Genomic DNA, 19,708 nt, shown 5'->3' with positions numbered 1-19,708 from the left:
CGCGTAAACCTCCAGGGGTCGACTCCCCTCATCTGACCCATGAACTCCCACTAGGCCCTGGCTGCCGCTGACCTCTTTCCCGTTCAGGACTTGGAACGATCCAAGCTCGTATTAAAGTCCCCTCCCATAATCAGGTGACTTAGCTCCACGTCCGGGATCCTACCCAACACGCGCCTCAAAGTCCGCATCGTCCCAGTTCGGGGCATATACATTCACTAACACCACCTGGGCCCCCTGCAGCTTGCCACTCACCATGTACCTGCCCCCCTTGTCTGCCACGATGCTCCCCACCTCAAATGCCACTCATTTACTGACCAAAATAGCCACTCCTCTGGTCTTTGAGTCTAACCCCGAGTGAAATACCTGTCCCACCCATCCTTTCCTCAGCCTCGTCTGGTCCGCGAGCTTTAAGTGCGTCTCTTGCAACATGGCCAAGTCCGCCTTCAACCCCTGCAAATGCGAGAACACGTGGGACCGATTGACCGGCCCATTCATGCCCCTCACGTTCCAGTGATCAGCCTGGTCGGGGGGTTAAACAACCCCCCCCCCCCCCCCCCCCTCCAATCCCGCGACTAGCCATCTCCCTTTTTCGGCCAACTGCGTGCCCCCGCCTCCCTCCTCCAGCTTCCCCCCCCGCCCGACTCTCCATGACCCGGGTGTTTCCCGCCCCCTAGCACCGAACACCTGGAAAACAAGCAAAACAAACAACAAAACCCCCAACAGACATGCCCATAAACTTATGCTTTACCCGCCGTCCTCCCCTCGGTCCCTCCCCACCCGCACATTTCACCCCCATACAACAGTCCCTTAGTTCAGGTCCGAGAAGGTCATCCAGCCTCTCCTGCCACCTGCCATCCCTTACGGAGCGTGTCGTGCGCCTCCACTTTCCCCGCAAGTCCCAGGATCTCGTCCTCGTTCTCCGCCACGTTCCTCCTCACCTCATTGATCTCCTTCTCCTGCTCCTTCTGGGCCAACACAATTCTTTCCATGGAGGCTAGCATCTCCGTTTTCAGCTCCATGAAGCAGTTTTTAAGGAGCTCCTGCTGTTCTCTGGCCCACTGGGCCCACACTCCCGATCTTCTCAGGCCGCCATTTTGTCCTCCCGGACCTTCTCGACCTTCTGCCCCGGGTTCGCGGGTCTGCCAGCTCCGCTCCTGGTCCTCTCCATGCACCAGCAGGGGGGGGGGGGGGGGGGGGGCTCTCCCACGTCTGTTCCCATGCTGGTCCCTCCTGTTAATTGCCGCTGCCGCTCCTTTTAACGGCCCGAAACACCGATCCCGGCGGGAGCTGCCGTTCGCGTGACCTAGAAGGTCATGGCCGCTACCGGAAGTCTCCAAAACTCTTCACTTGTGAACGGAGTGCCGTTTTCCGTAACCAGCACCTCGGGGAGGCCATGCGTACTGAAAGACAAACGCATCTTCTCGATTGTTGCGCAGGACGTTGTGCCTACCATCTTATGCACCTCTAACCATTTAGACTGGGCATCGATTAATAGAAGGAACATGGATCCTTGAAAAAGGCCGGCGAAATCCGCATGCAAGCGCGCCAAGGCCGCCCTGGCCATTCCCAGTGATGTAGGGGCGCGGCCGGCGGAAGCTTCTGATGCTCCTGGCAAATGGAGCAGTTTTGGGCCACCTTCTCGATGTCCGTGTCGAGGCCTGGCCACCAGACATAACTCCGGGCCAACATTTTCATTTTGGTCACACCCGGATGCCCGTTGTGCAAGTCTCTTAGTATCAGCTTCTGGCCTTTTTCCAGGACAGTCACACACTTCCCCCACAAGAGGATACTGTCTTCCACGCTAAATTCTGACAGCTTGGAGGAAAATGCCCGCAACTCGCCTGGGAGCTGTCTATGCTGCCCACCATATCGGACTATGTGCCAAACCTTTGACAGGACTGGCTCCGCCTGGGTCCATCACGGATCTATGATGCCGTGACAGGCAAGGTGTCCATAAAATCTAGGGTAGCAACCACCTCACCGGTCGTGGGGGTTGACATGGGGCCGGTCGATAAAGGCAATCGGCTCAGTGCGTCGGCATTTGCTAGCTGGGTTCCTGGTTTGTGCTCCAGAGAATACTCGTAGGCAGCGAGCAACAAAGCCCAGCGCTGGATCCGTGCGGAAGCAATGGGCGGTATTGGCTTATTCTCTTGGAGAAGTCCCAGCAGAGGCTTATGATCAGTCACGATAGTGAAGTGGCGGCCAAACACGTACTGGTGGAACCATTTCACCGCAAAGACCACCGCCAGGTGGTCCTCCTCGATCTGCGCATATTTATTTTCCGCTGCAGTCAAAGTGCGGGAGGCGATAGCTATCGGCCGCTCTGCCCCGTTCTCCATCTTGTGGGACAGGACGGCCCCAATACCATACGGGGATGCATCACGTGATGAGCACAGGCTTTCCAGGATCATAGTGGGTTAGTAACTCAGACGACGACAATTGTTTTACCTGCCGGAAAGCGGTTTCTTGTGGCCGACCCCAAACCCAGGTGTGATTCTTCTTTAGCAGAAGGTGCAACGGGGCCAGTGTAGTTGCCAGATTGGGGAGGAACTTCCCATAATAATTTACGAGGCCGAGAAAAGAACAAAGATGCGAAGTGTCAGTCAGGGCGGGCGCCTGTTGAATTGCGCGCACCTTCTCTGCGACGGGGTGCAAACCTTCGCGGTCCACCCGATAACCCAGGTAGACGACTTCCTTCGCCTGAAAGACACACTTTGTGCGACGTAAACGGACTCCAGCCTCTGAAAAGCGTCTAAGGACAGCCTCCAAATTTTCCAAATGTTCCTGCTCCGACGTCCCTGTAATCAAGATGTTGTCTTAAGTAGACAGCGACACGCGGTAAACCTCTCAAAATGCCCTCCATGACGCGTTGAAAAATAGCGCAGGCAGAGGGCAACCTTTGGGGTATCCTCTGCCTGCGCTATTTTCATACAGGCCCCGGTGTGTATTAATCGTTACATATGGCCGGGAGGCAGGGTCCAGCTCCAACTGTAGGTAGGCGTGACGCATATCTAATTTTGTGAACGAGAGTCCGCCTGCAAGCTTCGCGTAGAGATCCTCTGTGTGAGGCATTGGATATCGGTCGAGCCGGGAAGCCATATTCACTGTAAGTTTATAGTCGCACAAGCGAACAGTGGCATCTGGCTTCATTACAGGTACAATTGGTGCTGCCCAGTCAGCGAAACGGACGGGCCTGATAATACCCAAAGTCTCCAAACGAGTGAGCTCCCCTTCTACCTTCTCGAGCAAGGCGTAAAATACCGGGCGTGCCCGGAAATAGTGCGGCGTGACTCCTGGTTCGATTTGGATACGGGCTACGGCGCCTTTTTTCTCCAAACCGGAATACATCTGGGTACCGTCCTAGCATCTCAGTCAACCCTCCAGAAACTGTTTGGAGGATGTGCTGCCACTGCAGCCACAAATGGTGCAACCAGTCCTGACCCAATAGGCTGGGCCCTTGGCCGCGCACCACGATAAGTGGGAAACGCCCCTCCTGGCATCCACAAACAACAGGAGTCATCGTAGTTCCTGCAATGTCCAATGGGTCCCCCGTAGAGGTGGCCAACCTGGCCTGTGTGTCGGTTATTGTAAGGGGCTGTATACCCTGCTTGATGCGGTCGAATGTCCTCTGGGCGATCACCGAGACCGCTGCACCAGTGTCCAACTCCATCTCAAGCGGGTGACCATTGACCCGTACTGCCACCTTAATGGGGGCCACACGGGGAGCTGCCGCACAATGCAGCTGCAGGCAGTCGTCCTCCGTCTCCATGTCCTCAGGAGTAGTCGCCGCAGGTTCATCCAAATGGAAGGTACGGCCACTGGGCTGGCCCCAGTTTCTGCTGGAACGACGGCGCCTCTGGTGCCCCCAGGACCGGCGTCCGTGATGGGGTCGGCGCCTACAAGTCTGACACGGACATGGCTCCTCATCCATTGGGTCTGGAGAAGGCTCTCTTCAGGGAGGAATGTCCGACGGCCACTGGCGTCGATCCGGACGTCGCCTCGCCCAAGGTACCGCAGGGGTGCGGGAGGACGCTTTCGGACGGAAGGGGTTGCGCCCCAAGGCATGCACCTCCATTCCCTGTAGCTCCTGCACTCCCCGTTCTGCGCTCTCTCGGGACAATACTATTTGAATGGCCTGCTGAAAAGTCAATGTTGGTTCAGCTAACAACTTTCTCTGGGTGGCCGCATTGTTAATACCGCAAACCAAACGGTCGCGTAACATTTCTGACAAGGTCTCACCATAGTCGCAGTACTCCGCAATCCTGCGTAGCCTGGATAGAAAATCGGCAAGGGATTCTCCTGGGGTCTTCTCAGCGGTATTAAACCGGTAACGCTGGACTATCATGGATGGGGTTGAGTTAAAATGTTGCCCCACTAAGTTAACAAGTTCATCAACCATTTTGGTGTCCGGCGCAGCTGGGTACTTAAGGCTCCTAATCACCCCAAACGTATGCGGGCCGCAGGCGGTGAGCAATATGACCACCTGGCGCTCGCTTTCGGTGATGTTGTTTGCACGGTTTGCACGGAAATAGTAACGCATCCGTTGTGCGTACTGGTTCCAGCTTTCCAGCGCAGCGTCAAAAACATCCAAACGTCCATACAGAGGCACGGTGTAATAGAAAACAGCTTCCAGCCTGTATCCAACAAAAATCCAGGGAGGTGGCTTCAGCAGTGTAGACATCTATTCACTTTAACCCTCGTCGCCAGTTTTGTGAGGGCCACGAAGAATCCAGCACGAGTTGAAGGATAGAAAGAAATAACATTTATTTACAATAACATATATATATATATATATATATATATATATATAACAGCAGCAGCAACTCCTTGCTGCTCACTCTCCCCTAGCTGGTTCCAAACTGGCCAGCTTTATTTATGCAGGGAATCTGCTAATGATTTCTCCACCCCCCTCATTGGGGAAGCTCATACTCCCAAAGGATTGTGGGATTTCCATTCGTCCCAAGTCAGTGGTAAGCAGGCAGGTTATAGCAGATGCTCTAAAAAAAAATTTTTTTAAAGTAGAGAGTGAAGGTGTTAGGACTATTTAATTATTTTGCATCAATGTTTTGAAATGATTGGTGAAGGAAGAACATTAATTGTACTCATGCAAGCAATGGGTATGGAACAACTTTAATGTAAGTGTAGATCATGAGATCTTAAGACACAAGAGCAGACGTACACCATTCAGCCCCTCCAGCCTACTCAGCCAGTCAATAGTATGGCTGACATGATTGTCGTTATCTCCACTTTCCTACCTGTCCGCCTTGACTCTCTTGTCAATCAAAATTCTGTCAAATAAGCCTTGAATATATTCAATGATCCAGTCTCCATTACTCTCTGTGGATTTTAAAGACAAACAACCTAGTTGGAAGAAATTCCTGCTCATTGCTGTCTTAACTGGAAGATCCATTAATTTCAAACTGCCCCCTCATTCCTCTCAGGAGAGGCAACATCCTCTCGGCATCCAACCTGTTCAGCCCCTCAGAATCTTTCATGTTTCAATAACATCACCGTATATTCTTCTAAACTCCAGTAAAAGTAGGCCCAGTTTGCTTCAAGTTTCCTCATAAGACGCTTTCATCCCAGGAATCAACCTAGTGAACCATTCTTGGAACTGCTTCCAATACGGTATTTCCCTCCTTGGGTAAGGTGGCCAGAACTGTTCACAATACTGCAGATGCACTCTCACCAATGCACTGTACAGTTAGAGCAAGACTTCTTTACTTTTATACTCTAACCCAGTGTTCTTCAAAGTCGGGGGCGTGACCCGCAGGTGGGTCGCGGGCGGGTGTCGGGAGGGTCACGGAGCCGTTGTCCGTCGCGCTCCCGATCACGCAAGTCCCCGCGCAGCAGCTGGCTTTTTATAACGCCGGCTGCAAGCGGCCGCGAACATGTTTTTAAAAAAATAAATAAATAAATAAAAAATTTGGGCACGCATGTGCAGTGCGGCCGCTATTTGTTTTAAACGGTTGCGGATTTTTGTTTTACAAGTTCTGTAGTGGTTTTTATTTATTTATTCATTTATTTTATTCATTTTAATTTTTTTTAAAGTGCGGGGGGGGTTTTATTCTTTTTTTTCATTTATTTTATTCATTTTGTTTTACAAGTTCGGGAGGGGGGGTTTATTTGATAAAATTTGACAGGAAAAAAATTCAGAACTTTGGACAGATGGAGACTCCATACTTTCCGACACCAGAAGGCTTCACCTTCATCCAACAGGTTCCATTGGAGGAGCGTGTACGAGGGCCAAAGAGACCCAAAACCATTTCCTCCATTTTGTCAGCAGCAAACAAGGTAAGAGAAAATGGTGAGTCGCGCAGGTCGGCCGGCGTGGGTCGCGAAGGTTGGCCGGGTTGGGTCCCGAAGGTTGGCCGGTTGGTAAAAATGGGTCCCCGGAAAAAAAAGTTTGAAGAACACTGCTCTAACCCATTGCAATAAGGGCCAACATTCTGTTTGTCACCTTAATTACTTGTTGTATGTGCATGCTAACTTTTTGTGATTCATATCCAAGGATGCCCAGATCCCTCTGTACCGTCTCTCCATTTAAATAATATTCTGTTTTTCTGTTCTTCCTGTGAGTGTTCAGCCTCACATTTTTTCACATTACACTCTGTCTGCCAGATTTTTCCCCCACTTGCTTAACTTATCTGTATATTCCTTTTGCAGACTCTCTGCATCCTCCTCAAAACTTGCTTTACTTACCTGTCTTTGTGTCATCATTAAATTTGGCTACAATTTAGTTTGTTCCTTCAACCCAGTCATTAATATAGTTTGTAAATAGTTCAGATCCCTACATTGAACCCTGAGGCACTCGTAGTTACAGTTTGCCAATCTGAAAATGATCCATTTATCTTGGCTTTCTGTTACCCATTAGTTAGCTAATCTTCTGTACTGATATATCACCTCCTAGCTACATTGTCTTTTATCTTGTGCAGTAACCTTTTATGTGGTACCTTATTGAATGCCTTTTTCAAATGCCTCTGTCTGTGCGGAGTCTGCACGTTCTCCCTGTGTCTGCTCCGGGTTCCCTCCGGGTGCTCCGGTTTCCTCCCCGAAAGGCGTGATGTTAGGTAATTTGTACATTCTGAATTCTCCCTCTGTGTACCCGAACAGGTGCCAGAGTGTGGCGACTAGGGGTTTTTCACAGTAACTTCATTGCAGTGTTAATGCAAGCCTACTTGTGACAATAAAGATTATTATTAATTATTATTATTTTTGAAATGAAGTGTTTGCAGTTTTGCAATTTTCCAATCCGCTGGGACCTTGCCAGAATCTGGGGGATTCTGGAAGATTGTAACCAATGCTTCCACTATCTCTGCTTCCACTTCCTTTAAGACCCGAGGATACGGGCCGTCCAGACGAGGGAACTTGTCAGTCTTTAGTCCCATTGGTTTTCCTGTTGTATTTTCTCCAATCAATTATAGATTCCCTAAAGTGCAGGAAGCTGTTCAGCCCATCGAGTCTGCAACAGTCCTCCGAAGGAGTACCCCACCCAGGCCTACACCCCTGCCCGTCCCCGTAACTCCACCTAACCTTTTTTGGACACTAAGAGGCAATTTAGCATGGCCAAGCCACCTAACCGGCACATCTTTGGAATCTGGGAGGAAGCCGGAGCACTTGGAGGGCACCCACGCAGACAAGGGGAGGGGGGGGTTGTGAAACGTACAAACTACACACAGACAGTCACTCGGGTCGGAATTGAACCCGGGTCCCTGGCGTTTTGAAACAGTAGTGCTGACCACTGGGTCACCATGTCGCCCAACAGTGATTGTTTTGAGTTCCTCTCACAACATTTGCCTCTTCGTTTTCTAATATTCTTGGGATGCTTTTTGTGTCTTTTACTTTGAAGGCAGGTAAAAAACACTTGTTCAAAATCTCTGCCACCTGCCATTTCCTTGTTTCCCATTATTAATTCCCCAGTCTCACCTGACAAGGGTACATTGCGTACTTTAGCTACTCTTTTTTTTTAAATATACCTGTAGACGCTTTCACTCTTTTTCTATTTTTTGCTAGTTTTCTCTCATACTCCGATTTCTCCCTCTTCATTTATTTTTAGTTCGTGATTGATGGTTTCCAGATTTTTCCAATCTTTTCGGCTACCACTAATTTTTGAAGCATTGTACAACTTTTCTTTCAATTGAATACCATCCTTAACTTAGTTAGCCAGGGATTGTTCAACCTTCTTGGAAAGTGTTTATTTCTCAATAGAATGTACCTTTGTTCAGTATTATGAAATAAATTGCCATTGGATTTCTACTATCTCACTTTTTAACCGATATTCCCGATCCACTTTAGCCATCGTTGTCCTCATAACTTTGTAAATGTGTTTATTTATTTTTATAAATTTAGAGCAGCCAATTATTTATTTATTTTTTCCAATTGAGGGGCAATTCAGCATGGCCAATCCGCCTAACCTGCACATCTTTGGGTTGTGGGGGTGAAACCCACGCAGACATGGGGAGAATGTGCAAACTCCACACGGACAGTGACCCAGGGTAGGGATTCGAACCAGGGTCCTCAGCGCAGCAGTCCCAATGCTATCCACTGTGCCACATGCCACCCAAGCGTATTTATTTATGTTTAAGACACTAGTTTCAGATCCAAATTCCTCACCCTCAAATTGAATGTGAAATTCTATCATGTTATGATCACCATTATGTACAGAAACTTTACCCATGAGGTCATTGATTAATCCTGTCTCATTACACATTAGTATGTATATGTTGGCCTGTTTCCAGTTTGGTTTCAGAATGTATTGTTTTAAGAAACTTTCTTGAATACATTCTATGAACTCATCCTCAAGGTGACTTTTCCCAATTTGATTTGTCTACTCAATATTAAGATTAAAATCTCTCTCACAATTATTATTGTACTTTTCTTACAAATTCTCATTATTTCTTGAATTATACTCTGTCCTACAGTGTAGTAACAAAATTAGTTCTGAAAGGATTAGTAGAGCTCACGGTAAATACGACATTGACCTCAACATTTGCACTCTAGGCTGCTGAAATGAGTCCGAGAGGAGATAGCAAAGATTCTGACTAAAATTGTTCAACGCTGGGGGACTTCCGGTGACGGCGGGCGGGAGGCAGCCGCGCGTTGGAGGGCTCCCATTCGGGAACGGCATTGTCGGGGGTTAACGCCCGGTCCTAGGGCCAGCGAAGGCAGTAAAGGTCGGGAGACAGCACAGAGGAGGGGAATGTCGAAGACCAGCAAAACAACGGCCGTGAAAAAAGCGGCTGAAAGTCCGTCGGGGAGTGGAAAAGTCACCGCGGGGTCAGTAAAGAAAATGGAGGCTGGAGCACCAGGGGAGGCCGCATTGCTTACGGCTGAAGAAATAACTCAGGTGATAGTTGCGGAATTCGAAAGGCAGTTTGCAAAATGCATGGAGACGGTGAGGAAGGAGATGAGGGGGGTTTTGAGTGCGCTGGTGGAGGAGGCAATTTCCCCGGTGATGACGGCGGTGGCGAGCGGAGGTGCGAGAGCAAGGGGAGGCGCTGAAGGAAGTGAAGGAGATGTTATTGCAGCACGGTGATCAACTTGCCTCGATGGGGAAGGAGATGCGGAAGGTGATGGACATTAACAAGGATCTGCGAGGAAAAATGGAAGACCTGGAAAACAGATCCAGGCGACAGAATTTGAGGATTGTAGGGCTGCCCGAAGGACCGAAGCCGACTGAGTATATTGCCGCGATGCTGGCAAAACTTGGGGGAGGGGGAGGATCCCTCCCGATATGAACTGAATCGGGCTCATTGGTCGTGGAGGCCTGTACCAAAGGCGAGTGAGCCGCCAAGGGCAGTGACTCTGTGCTTCCGTAGGTACAGTGTGAAGGAGAAGGTCCTGAGCTGGGCCAAGCAGAAGCGGGTGGTGCAGTGGGCTGGAGCTGGTATACGTGTATATCAGGACTTTACGGTGGAGCTGGCGAGGAGACGGGCTGCCTTCAACCCGGTGAAGAGGGCACTGTTCATTAGCAAGGTGCAGTGCGGCATTGTATATCCAGCGAAGCTGAGGGTGACTTATAAGCTCAGGGACTTTTATTTTGGAACGGCGGAAGCAGCGGAGGAGTTTGCGAAGGCAGAAGGACTGTGGCAGAACTGAGAAATTGAGAAATGGCCATGTGCCGATGTAACCTCATGACTGTATTTTCTTCTTTCTTGTTTCACTGCGTGTGGGTATAGGGGCTAAAGGAGCCAATGTTGTATATATTTGTACAAGGGAAGGGATGGGACTTTCACTCGAAATGAGGGCTCTTTGGGGTGTAGGTGGATATGCGGGGCTTGTGTGCTAAAAGGGGATCTCTGGGCTTTTCTAGGGCCGGGCAAGGGGGAAAGGGACCTGGGCGGGGGCCTCCACGCTGGCCGGTTTAAGCCGGCCAGTGAACGGGAGTGAGGTGGGGGGAGGGGCTGCGGCCATCGGAGCCTGGCAGAACAGGGTCCGAGTGGTCTAGCCGGGGTGGAAAGTTGGGGGGAAGGAACCGAGGTTGAGGGGAGGAGTTTTACAAGAGGCAGTGGACGGGAGGAGCTGGAGACTTTGAGGGGGGGGGGGTTGTACAACTCTTTGGGTGTCATGTATGGTACTCTTTCAGAGGCTGGATGGCGTTGAGTGTAGGGGGGGGGAGTGGGAGTGGACTCTATAGGTCAATGGTGACCTTGGGCGGTCCCGGACTCCTTTTTCTTTTTCTCCTTTGTTTTTTGTTTCCACCGTGGGAGGGTTTGGTTTATTGGATGCATATATTGACAGGTGGGCCATTATTTGGGGTGGTGGGAGGATGGGATCATTGGTATTGTTAAGGGGATTGATTTTGTATTTGTTACCATTTACTGTTTGTGGGTGGGGTGTAAATTTTTGAAGGAAAATGTGAAAATGTCGAATAAAATTTAAAAAAAAAAAAAAAAAAAAAAAAAAATATTTTTTTTAAAAAAATTGTTCATCGCTGTGGTGTGGGACAGTAAACTAGCCAGTATAACACCCAGGTTCAAAGAGAGTGAGAAGGGTAAACAAGGTAACAGGAGAGCAGACAATCTAATGCCCGTGTTGAAAACGGCAGAGGCCAGAACTGACAAAAACAAGTCGCGCTGAAAGATATTACAATAGGAAAACAAAAAGAGGAAAAATGGATCTTGTTCTGATTGGAGAAAGGTTGGAAGTGGCATACACTGGTGTAATGGTAATATCACTGGATTAACAATCTAGAGGCTCAGGCTAATGTTATGGGAAAATGGATTCAAATCCCAGTACGGCAGCTGGTGGAATTTAAATTCAATTAATAAAATCTGGAATTGAAAACTAGTCTCCGTAATGGTGACCAATGAAACTATCATTGATTGTTGTAAAAACCCATGGGCTGCATGAATGCCCTTTCGGGAAGGAAATCTGCCATCCTTGCCCAGTCTGGTCTACATGTGACTCCAAACACACAGCAATCTGGTTGAGTCTTGACTGCTCTCTGAAATGGCTCAGCCAACCACTCCATTCAAGGGAAATTAGGGATGGGCAGAAAATGCCCCAGAGGGTAGGTGCTTGAAGTGAAATGCCCCAGAGGGTGTGAAATACCCTAGGGGGTGGGTAATGGATGTGAAATATCCCAGAGGGTGTGCAATACCCCAGGGGTGGGTAATGGAAGTGAAACACCCCAGAGGGTGTGAAATACCCCGAGGGAGGGTAATGGAACTGAAATACCCCAGGGGTGGGTATTGGAAGTGAAATTCCCCAGTTGGTAGGTGCTGAAAGTGAAATACCCCAAGGGGTAGGTGCTGGAAGTGAAATAAACCAAGGGGTAGGTGCTGAAAGTGAAATACCTCTGGGGGGGTGGGGGGGGGGGGGGGGTAGGTGCTGGAAGTGAAATACCTCAAGGGGTAGGTGCTGAAAGTGAAATACCTCGGGGGGGGGGGGTAGGTGCTGGAAGTGAAATACCTCAAGGGGTAGGTGCTGGAAGTGAAATGCCTCAAGGGGTAGGTGCTGAAAGTGAAATACCTCGGGGGGGGGGGGGGGTAGGTGCTGGAAGTGAAATACCCCAGGGGGTAGGTGCTGGAAGTGAAATACCCCAGGGGGTGAGGTGATATACCACAGGGGGTGGATGCTAGGAGTGAAATGCCCTAGGATGTGGGTGCTGGGAGTGAAACCCCCCAGGCGGTGGGTGCTGGGAGTGACATACCCCAGGCGGTGGGTGCTGGGAGTGACATACCCCAGGCGGTGGGTGCTGGGAGTGACATACCCCAGGCGGTGGGTGCTGAGAGTGACATACCCCAGGCGGTGGGTGCTGGGAGTGACATACCCCAGGCGGTGGGTGCTGGGAGTGACATACCCCAGGCGGTGTGCGCTGTGGTGACATATCCCAAGGGGTAGGTGCTAGGCTCATTTTCTTTTCTAGTGTATAAATGTGTTTTGGACTTGGATCGGTTCATGTACTAAATGATCTGTTTGAGCTGATCGCAGAAAAATACTTTTCACTGTACCTTGGTGTACGTGACAAACAAATCCAAATCTAATTGACTGATCACAAAGCTGGAGCTTTGTCAAAGTGAGGAAGAATGTAAACTCTAGAAAATGTGGACTAACAGAATGGGCTGAGGTATGGGAATAACTGTGAGACCAGACCTTTCTGGGGAAAAGACAAGAATCGGGCTTATATGCTTCATGGAAGGCTCTGAAGTAGCACCTCCATTGCACCTTTTGTAGGAAATTTGGATAGATTTGTGGAAATAGCAGAGCAATTCGATTGCTTTAGGTAAAGATCCAGCACAAATATAATGGTCTGAATGAGCTCCTGCTTTGTCTTGTGTTTCAGCAGGGTGTTCATCGTGTGTTAGTCCAACTGGCTCATTCACAGATACTGCCCAGTTGAGTTGCAGAGATCATTCTACAGGTAAATTAGCACCTTCACCTCATTTTGTAGGTTATTAATTCTCATCCCTTGAACTGTTTGACCAATTTCAATGTGTAGGAAAGGCTGCACTCCACAGCATGCTTAGTAGACAGAGCACAAAGTGGGTGGAGCTGAAGCCAAAGATCAGCTATGATCATATTGAATGGCGGAGCAGGCTTGACTGGTGGTATGGTATCCTCCTACTCCCATCTCCTGTGTTCTCTTGTCTTACTCTAATGTGGTTATGATGATGTAGGGGTCTTTCAGTTCCCTTTTTGTAGCTCTTTCATCTATCCTGGGTTCCAATATCACTGGAAGGTTTATTATAACTGCCTTATCTGTTTGAGAGCAGAATATTAAGCAGCTGTACAGAAGAGGCACAAAAGCAATATATTGGTGATTTTTACACTATGGTGAAAGGTTCTGTTTTCACCCTAGCTTTTTATTACCTAGAATGTGGTTCTGGGAATTGAACCTTTCACCATCATGTACAATTTTCCTGGACCAAAGCTGTTGACCAATTTTGGACAAACATCCAAGTCATCTCCTTCTCCATGATATTACCCTTTAGAACCAAGTTATAACCATCATCTCACTTCCCAAATTAACATTTATTTTTAGTTGATGATGGCGTTGGTCTGGGAGTCCATGTTATTGATGTGTTCATCAATACTGAGGGGCTGTTTAGCACAGGGCTAAATCACTGGCTTTGAAAGCAGACCAAGGCAGGCCAGCAGCACGGTTCAATTCCCGTAACAGCATCCCCGAACAGGCGCCGGAATGTGGCGACTAGGGGCTTTTCACAGTAACTTAATTTGAAGCCTATTTGTGACAATAAGTGATTTTCATTTTCATTTCATTGTCACAGAAGGTGCGACAATTCAGAAATCTGCAATAATAATGATAATCTTTATTAGTGCCACAAGTAGGCTTACATTAACACTGCAATGAAATTACTATGAAAATCCCCTAGTCACCACATTCCGGCACCTGTTTGGGTACACTGAGGGAGAATTCAGATTGTCCAATTTACCTAATAAGCATGTCTTTCAGGACTTGTGGGAGGAAACCGGAGCACCCGAAGGAAACCCACGCAGACACGGGGAGAATGTGTAGACTCCGCACAGACAGTAACCCAAGCCGGGAATCGAACCTGGGTCCCTGGCGCTGAGTAACGTGGTCAGTAGGGTTGGTTTAGCTCAGTTGACTGGATGGCTGGTTTGTGAAGCGGAGCAATGCCAACAGCGCGGGTTCAATTCCCATACCAGCTGAGGTTATTCATGAAGGCCCCGCCTTCTCAACCTTGCGCCTCGCCTGAGGTGTGGTTGTCCTCAGTCAGCCCTCCCCGCTAAAAGGGGAAAGCAGCCTAGGGTCATCTTAGATTATGATGCCTTTCCTTTACACCAGTGTTTTTCAAATTTTTCCCCCCCGGCACCCACTTTTACCAACCGACGGACCTTTGGGACCCATGCCGGCCGACATTCACGAGACCTGCCAGCTGACGTTAGCGACACCGCCAGCCGACCTTCGCGACACACCATTATTGCTTACTTTTAATGTGGCAAGTGAGCCTGCTTGGTCCTCATGATCTCTCTTGCTTTGTCATTCAATGTTACATGTCTGCTAAGGACTTCAGCTGACGATTTAAGTTCTCGCTGCATGCTTTGAAAAAAATCAAGAGGTTTGTCCTCGAACTCGCCATGCCTTCAAATGCCTTTGAAGGTTTTAGTATTTTAAACTACATTTACCAGTACTCCCTGAATATAACACACATTGGCTTTGCATCCTGACTTGCATTAGCACAATTAAAGCCAGACCTCAAGAAATCATCTTTAGACTGCTTTGTTCCCGATTTTAGTTTCTTAATTCTTTGTTCACCAGAGGCCCTTGAGCTCTGTATACAGCTCACACCAGCGCTGCTTTGTCCTACTGTGGACCCTCCTGAGAAGCTCTCTCCAGCAGATTTAGTTCTGATATCCTGGTTTGTTTGTATCTCTGCCCCTCTTCCTTATTACAAAATGACCCACCTTCAGTTCTTCACACACTCCTGTTGCTTGCTGGTAGCTACAAAATGGAGGAATCTCACCTCGATGATTCTGCACCCAAAGCATTGACATACAGGGCACATCAGTGTACATGTTGGGCGTGTGGCCTTCTCTCTGCCACTGCCTCTGGTGGAAAGACTTCATAGTTCGTATTTAAAGGCCAGTCGCGGCCGACATCCTTTTTGTTACTTTGAAACTTTATTTCCAATACCTGATTTTTCCAAGTTCATGACTTTTTACTGCTGAAAATTAAAACAATTTCAGTTGAACATGTGGAACCTTACATTTACACACAAACTTTGTTTTAAATATTTTCTCATTTCTTTAGAAATTTAAACAATTATAGAAAAGTGTAAAATCTTGTTTTTACTTACTACGACTTTAGAGGAGATGAAGTAACTTGCCAAACACACACAATGTCACACTTTCTTACTGGTTCCACTGCATTGTTCGATACAAACATCCAAGTCATCTCCTTCTCCATTCTCACGAAAAGCACTTACTTCCTGGTTTCCAGAGAGTGGCAACACAAGTGATGACTGTGTTGGTTTCTTCTAGCATTCACATGTCAGCCTTATTGACTAGCCTTGTGTGATCAGTATTCCTCACCAACCAACCTGGCCTGGCTTCCCCTCACTGCATCCACCCCAGTCACAGACTACTTCACGTCGTGGGAGGGCAAGTTGACGTTGTGGCAGCCGTTGAACAGATTACCACGGAGCCGCAGGTTGCATACAGCTGATCGATGACGGGGGACGAGCCGCGCAGCGCGCAAAGGATGAGCAATTGAGCGGAGCTCTACGCTGGGGCCACCCCTGTTAGAATTGCGCGTCCACATGGACGCTCGTCAGCATGTACCCCTCCCTCCACCCCGCGCGCGGTGACCAGCACACAGCCCAGCACACAGCCCAGCCTTGCGCTGCCTGCCCCCTCAAACGCCGCAACCAATCGGGGTCTGCCCTAGGCCGGCATTCTTAAAAGCAGGTCATGGCAGTTGGGGATATCTTCCCGCGATCAGCAACGCCACAACTGATCGCTCCGCGACCCTACTGACACCCGCCTGTGACCCACCCGCGGGTCGAGACCCTGAGTTTGAAAAAAAACCTGCTTTACACTGAAAGAAGTAACTACTGTAGTGAGTACACTTCGACGGTACTTAATTGGCTGTAATGTGTTTGGGACACCCTGAGGTTGTGAAAGGTGCTATAAAAATGCAAGTCTTGCTGAACTGCAACAGCGTAAGATAGAGTGAATAACAAGGCTATATCAAGGGTTGATAATACCTGTGTAATACATCATAAACTGGCAACTAACTTCAATCCTGGCCATTCACACAGTATATCGATTGCATTGCTGCATGCTGGCTTTTCACTGCTGGATATCTGAAATCACAAGGGGTTGTAGAAATACAAAATCCTTTTTTGAAGTAACCTGAATGTTCAGATTGTGTTATTTTTGTTTAAGCTTTGTTAAAACATATTGGGCGGGATTTACCGAACAACCCGTCGCGTGTTTTTTGGGCGGCGGAGGCAGCCCGCCATCGGGATTTTCTGGTCCCGTCTTTGCCAATGGGATTTCCCGTTGGCTACACCCCTCATCGCCGGGAAAGCCGTGCGCCATGGGTGGGACCGGAATATCCCACGGGTGTGAACAGCCGGTAAATTCTGTCCTTTATCTACAAAGTTTTCATTTAGTTTTCTTAATGGTGATTAAAGTCTTGATTGTACATTCTTTTTAAAAATAAATTTAGAATACCCAAATCACTTTTTCCAATTAAGGGGCAATTTATCGTGGCCAATTCCCCTACCTTGCACATCTTTTGGGTTGTGGGGGCGAAACCCACGCAAACACAGGGAGAATGTGCAAACTCCTCACGGTCAGCGACCCAGAGCTGGATTCAAACCTGGGACCTCGGTGTCGTGAGGCACCACCATTAACTACTGCGCCACCATGCTGCCCATCTGATTGTACATTCTACTACTGAATATGGGTGTTGCAAGTTTTAAACCTAGGTTTAGCCATTCCCTCATGATCCCATAAGTAAGTGGTCTGCCTAGGGGTGTTCCTATATAGTCCAGTATCTAACTATATGATTGGGCAACCCAGGATGTAACAAAAGTACCTCCTGAAGATTTGAACTAAATATTCATGCCTTTCTTGCATTTAGTCTCTCCAATCTTTTGAAAGATAGACAGAAAATGTGTGGTAAGACGAGGCCAAATACAAATCATTAAGATGCTTTATTTTACAGGGAATGATAATGCGGGTGATAATGTTCAAACTCACTGAATTCCAGTCAGTTTATATTTGTGTAACAATACAAAACGACAAACATGCTACAATTCCCCACATTAGTGAGGCACCCTGCTTGATTTTAAACAAAATATTCTTTAATTGCTTTCCTGCTGCTGATCCTCCTCTTGGCCTCTGCTGGACCAGATTGGCTTCACTGCTATTTAATTGAAAAAAAAATGACTGACTGTCTTTTCATCTTGTCCTTCACAACCCAAAACCAGGCTTATGGCAGGTGGAAAAAGAAAAGTTTGACATAGTCCCAGATGACCATAGGCTGCTTTCCCCTTTTGAAGGGGAGAGCTGAATAGTGGTGATTTAACCTGTGGATCACCACACTTCAGGTGAGGGACAAGGTTGAGAAGGCAAGGTTGAATAATCTCAACCGGTACGGGAATTGGCCTCGTTCTGCATCACGAACCAGCCATCCAGCCAACTGAGCTAAACTGGTAACCAGGTGACACCCAGCTGAGTGCCCAAGACCTACCGCCATTTTTGATGTGAGGTATTTATTCACAGTTGAGTCAGGCTAATAAATTGTTTATCATTTGTAATTTTGGGGGAAACTAAATCAAAAAAACCTAACTTGTTATCATTTTAATTGCATGGTCACCTCACTCACATTCAATGTCGTTTTTAAAAGCAAAGTTGCGAATACACTGAGATCTTTAATGGCAGCTTTTCCCCAAAATACTTTGTGGGGAAAATGGTTAAAATAGCAAAATGTGGACACGTGCTGATTCTCAGGACAATACAAGTCACAAGTTGAATGGGAACCCGACACTCTGTAGCTTGAACTATCAAGCTACTTTTTAATTGTCAGTCCCATTTTTGTATGGTGTTTCATTCAGTATTGATACGTGATCATTTGCTATAATAATCTATAATAAATAGATAGGTTTGGCTAATTTATTTGTAAAGGTCATTTCTCCCTTTGCCTATGCTTAGCAATATTGTTCTTCAGTTCAAAAAATTGGGCAGTAGATCCTCTTGAGCCTCTTTGACAATAGTGTAACTCATTTCATCGTATTCTTGTTGTAGGTAGAAAATTTCCCCAGAAAGGGAACCAGCGTCGAGCTGCACTGCAGGAAGATCGGGTCAAGGAGCAGAGGACAGCACTGAAAGAACCACAGAAGCACAGCTCTGCTCGAAGAAAGTTGTCCACAGAGACAGCTAACAGGAGGTACAGTGTTGCTCGTGTTGTGCAAGAGGGTCCTCTACTCTGCAAACCAACTAGTTCTCTAGGCCCACAGTGAACCCCTGCAGTTCATAGAAGAATCATAGAATACCTACAGGGCAGAAGGATGCCATTCAGTCTATCAAGTCTGCACCTACCCTCCGGGAAGGAGGGGGGACGGGATTGCATGGCCTCTCCCTTTCCCCTGGCTTTGTTCTGTGATTCCCTTGGGTTTCTTTCTCTTTCCCAGCCCCCCGCCCAATAGTGGTTGGGGGGGGGGAAAGAGGCGAAGTCGAGGCCCCCCCCCCCCATGTCAAACATGTCTTGGAACAGGCTGATGAATGGCACCCATGCTTTGTGGAAGCCCTCGACCAACCCATTGATGGTGTATTTGAACTTCTCCAGGTGGAGAAATTCAGACAGGTCTGCCAGCCAGTCTGCAGCTGTGGGTGGTGCTGCCGATCGCCAGCCAAGCAGGATTCTCAGGTGTGCGATTAAGGAAGCAAAAGCTAGGGTGTCAGCCCTCTTACCCAGACATGCCCACTCTCAGGCACGGCTCCACCCTCACCTCCACAACCTTGGACATCGCCTCAAAGAAGGCTATCCAGAACTCGACAAGTCTGGGGCAGCCCCAGAACATGCGAGTGTGGTTGGCCGGGCCTCCCTGGCATCGTTCACATTTGCCCTCCACCTCTGGGAAGAGCCTACTCATTCGGGTTCTGGTTAGATGAGCTCTGTGCACCATTTTAAACTGCAAGAGGCTTAGCCCAGTGCGGGAGGAGGTGGAGTTGGCACTGTTCAGTGCTTCGCTCGAGAGACCCCAAACCACCTCCATACCCAATTCATGCTCCCATTTTCGCCTGGCTTCGTCCAGCGGTAGTCGTGTCCTATCCTGCAACCGTCTGTATATGTCGTCGTCCCCCCCCCCCCCCCCCCCCCCCCCCCGTCCCCCCCCCCCGTCTCCCCCCCCCCCCCCCCCAATGTCCGTGTTGATTAGTTCCTCTAGTAGTGTGTCTCTCGAGGCCCTGGGGTATCTTGCTATCTCCTTGCGGAGAAAACGTTTAATTTGGAGGTGCATGAGTTCCTGTCCTGTCGGCAGGCCCCAGTCCTCCCATCAGTTCGTCCAAGGTCGCGAGCCTGTTGTCTATGTAAAAGTCCCTGACTGCTAGTATCCCCCGTCCTGTCTCCATTTTTTAAAGGTGGCATCAAGCATGGCTGGTGGGAATTTGGGATTTCCGGAGATGCGGGCCATGGGGACATGTCGGTTAAACCCAAATGCTGCCTCATTTGATTCCACGTTTTCAGTGTGGCTACTGCCACTAGGCAGGA

General features: G+C 48.6%; 1 protein-coding gene across 5 annotated transcripts in view; it reads left to right on the top strand.

Annotated features, from left to right (window-relative positions):
- ccdc74b (coiled-coil domain containing 74B) overlaps positions 1-19,708 on the top strand; it is a 104,798-nt gene that overhangs the window by 58,499 nt on the left and 26,591 nt on the right. For 3 of the 5 annotated variants that reach the window (XM_072499543.1, XM_072499516.1, XM_072499505.1), the window contains exons 4-5: positions 12,788-12,865; positions 18,244-18,385. In XM_072499543.1, coding sequence (XP_072355644.1) covers positions 12,788-12,865; positions 18,244-18,385 — 220 coding nt within the window. The remainder of the gene's footprint in view (positions 1-12,787; positions 12,866-18,243; positions 18,386-19,708) is intronic. The other 2 variants (XM_072499525.1, XM_072499534.1) reach the window with 2 other exon arrangements.

The sequence above is a fragment of the Scyliorhinus torazame genome, chromosome 1 (genome assembly GCF_047496885.1).
Source record: "Scyliorhinus torazame isolate Kashiwa2021f chromosome 1, sScyTor2.1, whole genome shotgun sequence".
Classification (NCBI taxonomy): Eukaryota; Metazoa; Chordata; class Chondrichthyes; order Carcharhiniformes; family Scyliorhinidae; genus Scyliorhinus; species Scyliorhinus torazame.
This window is presented reverse-complemented; position numbering and strand designations above follow the sequence as displayed.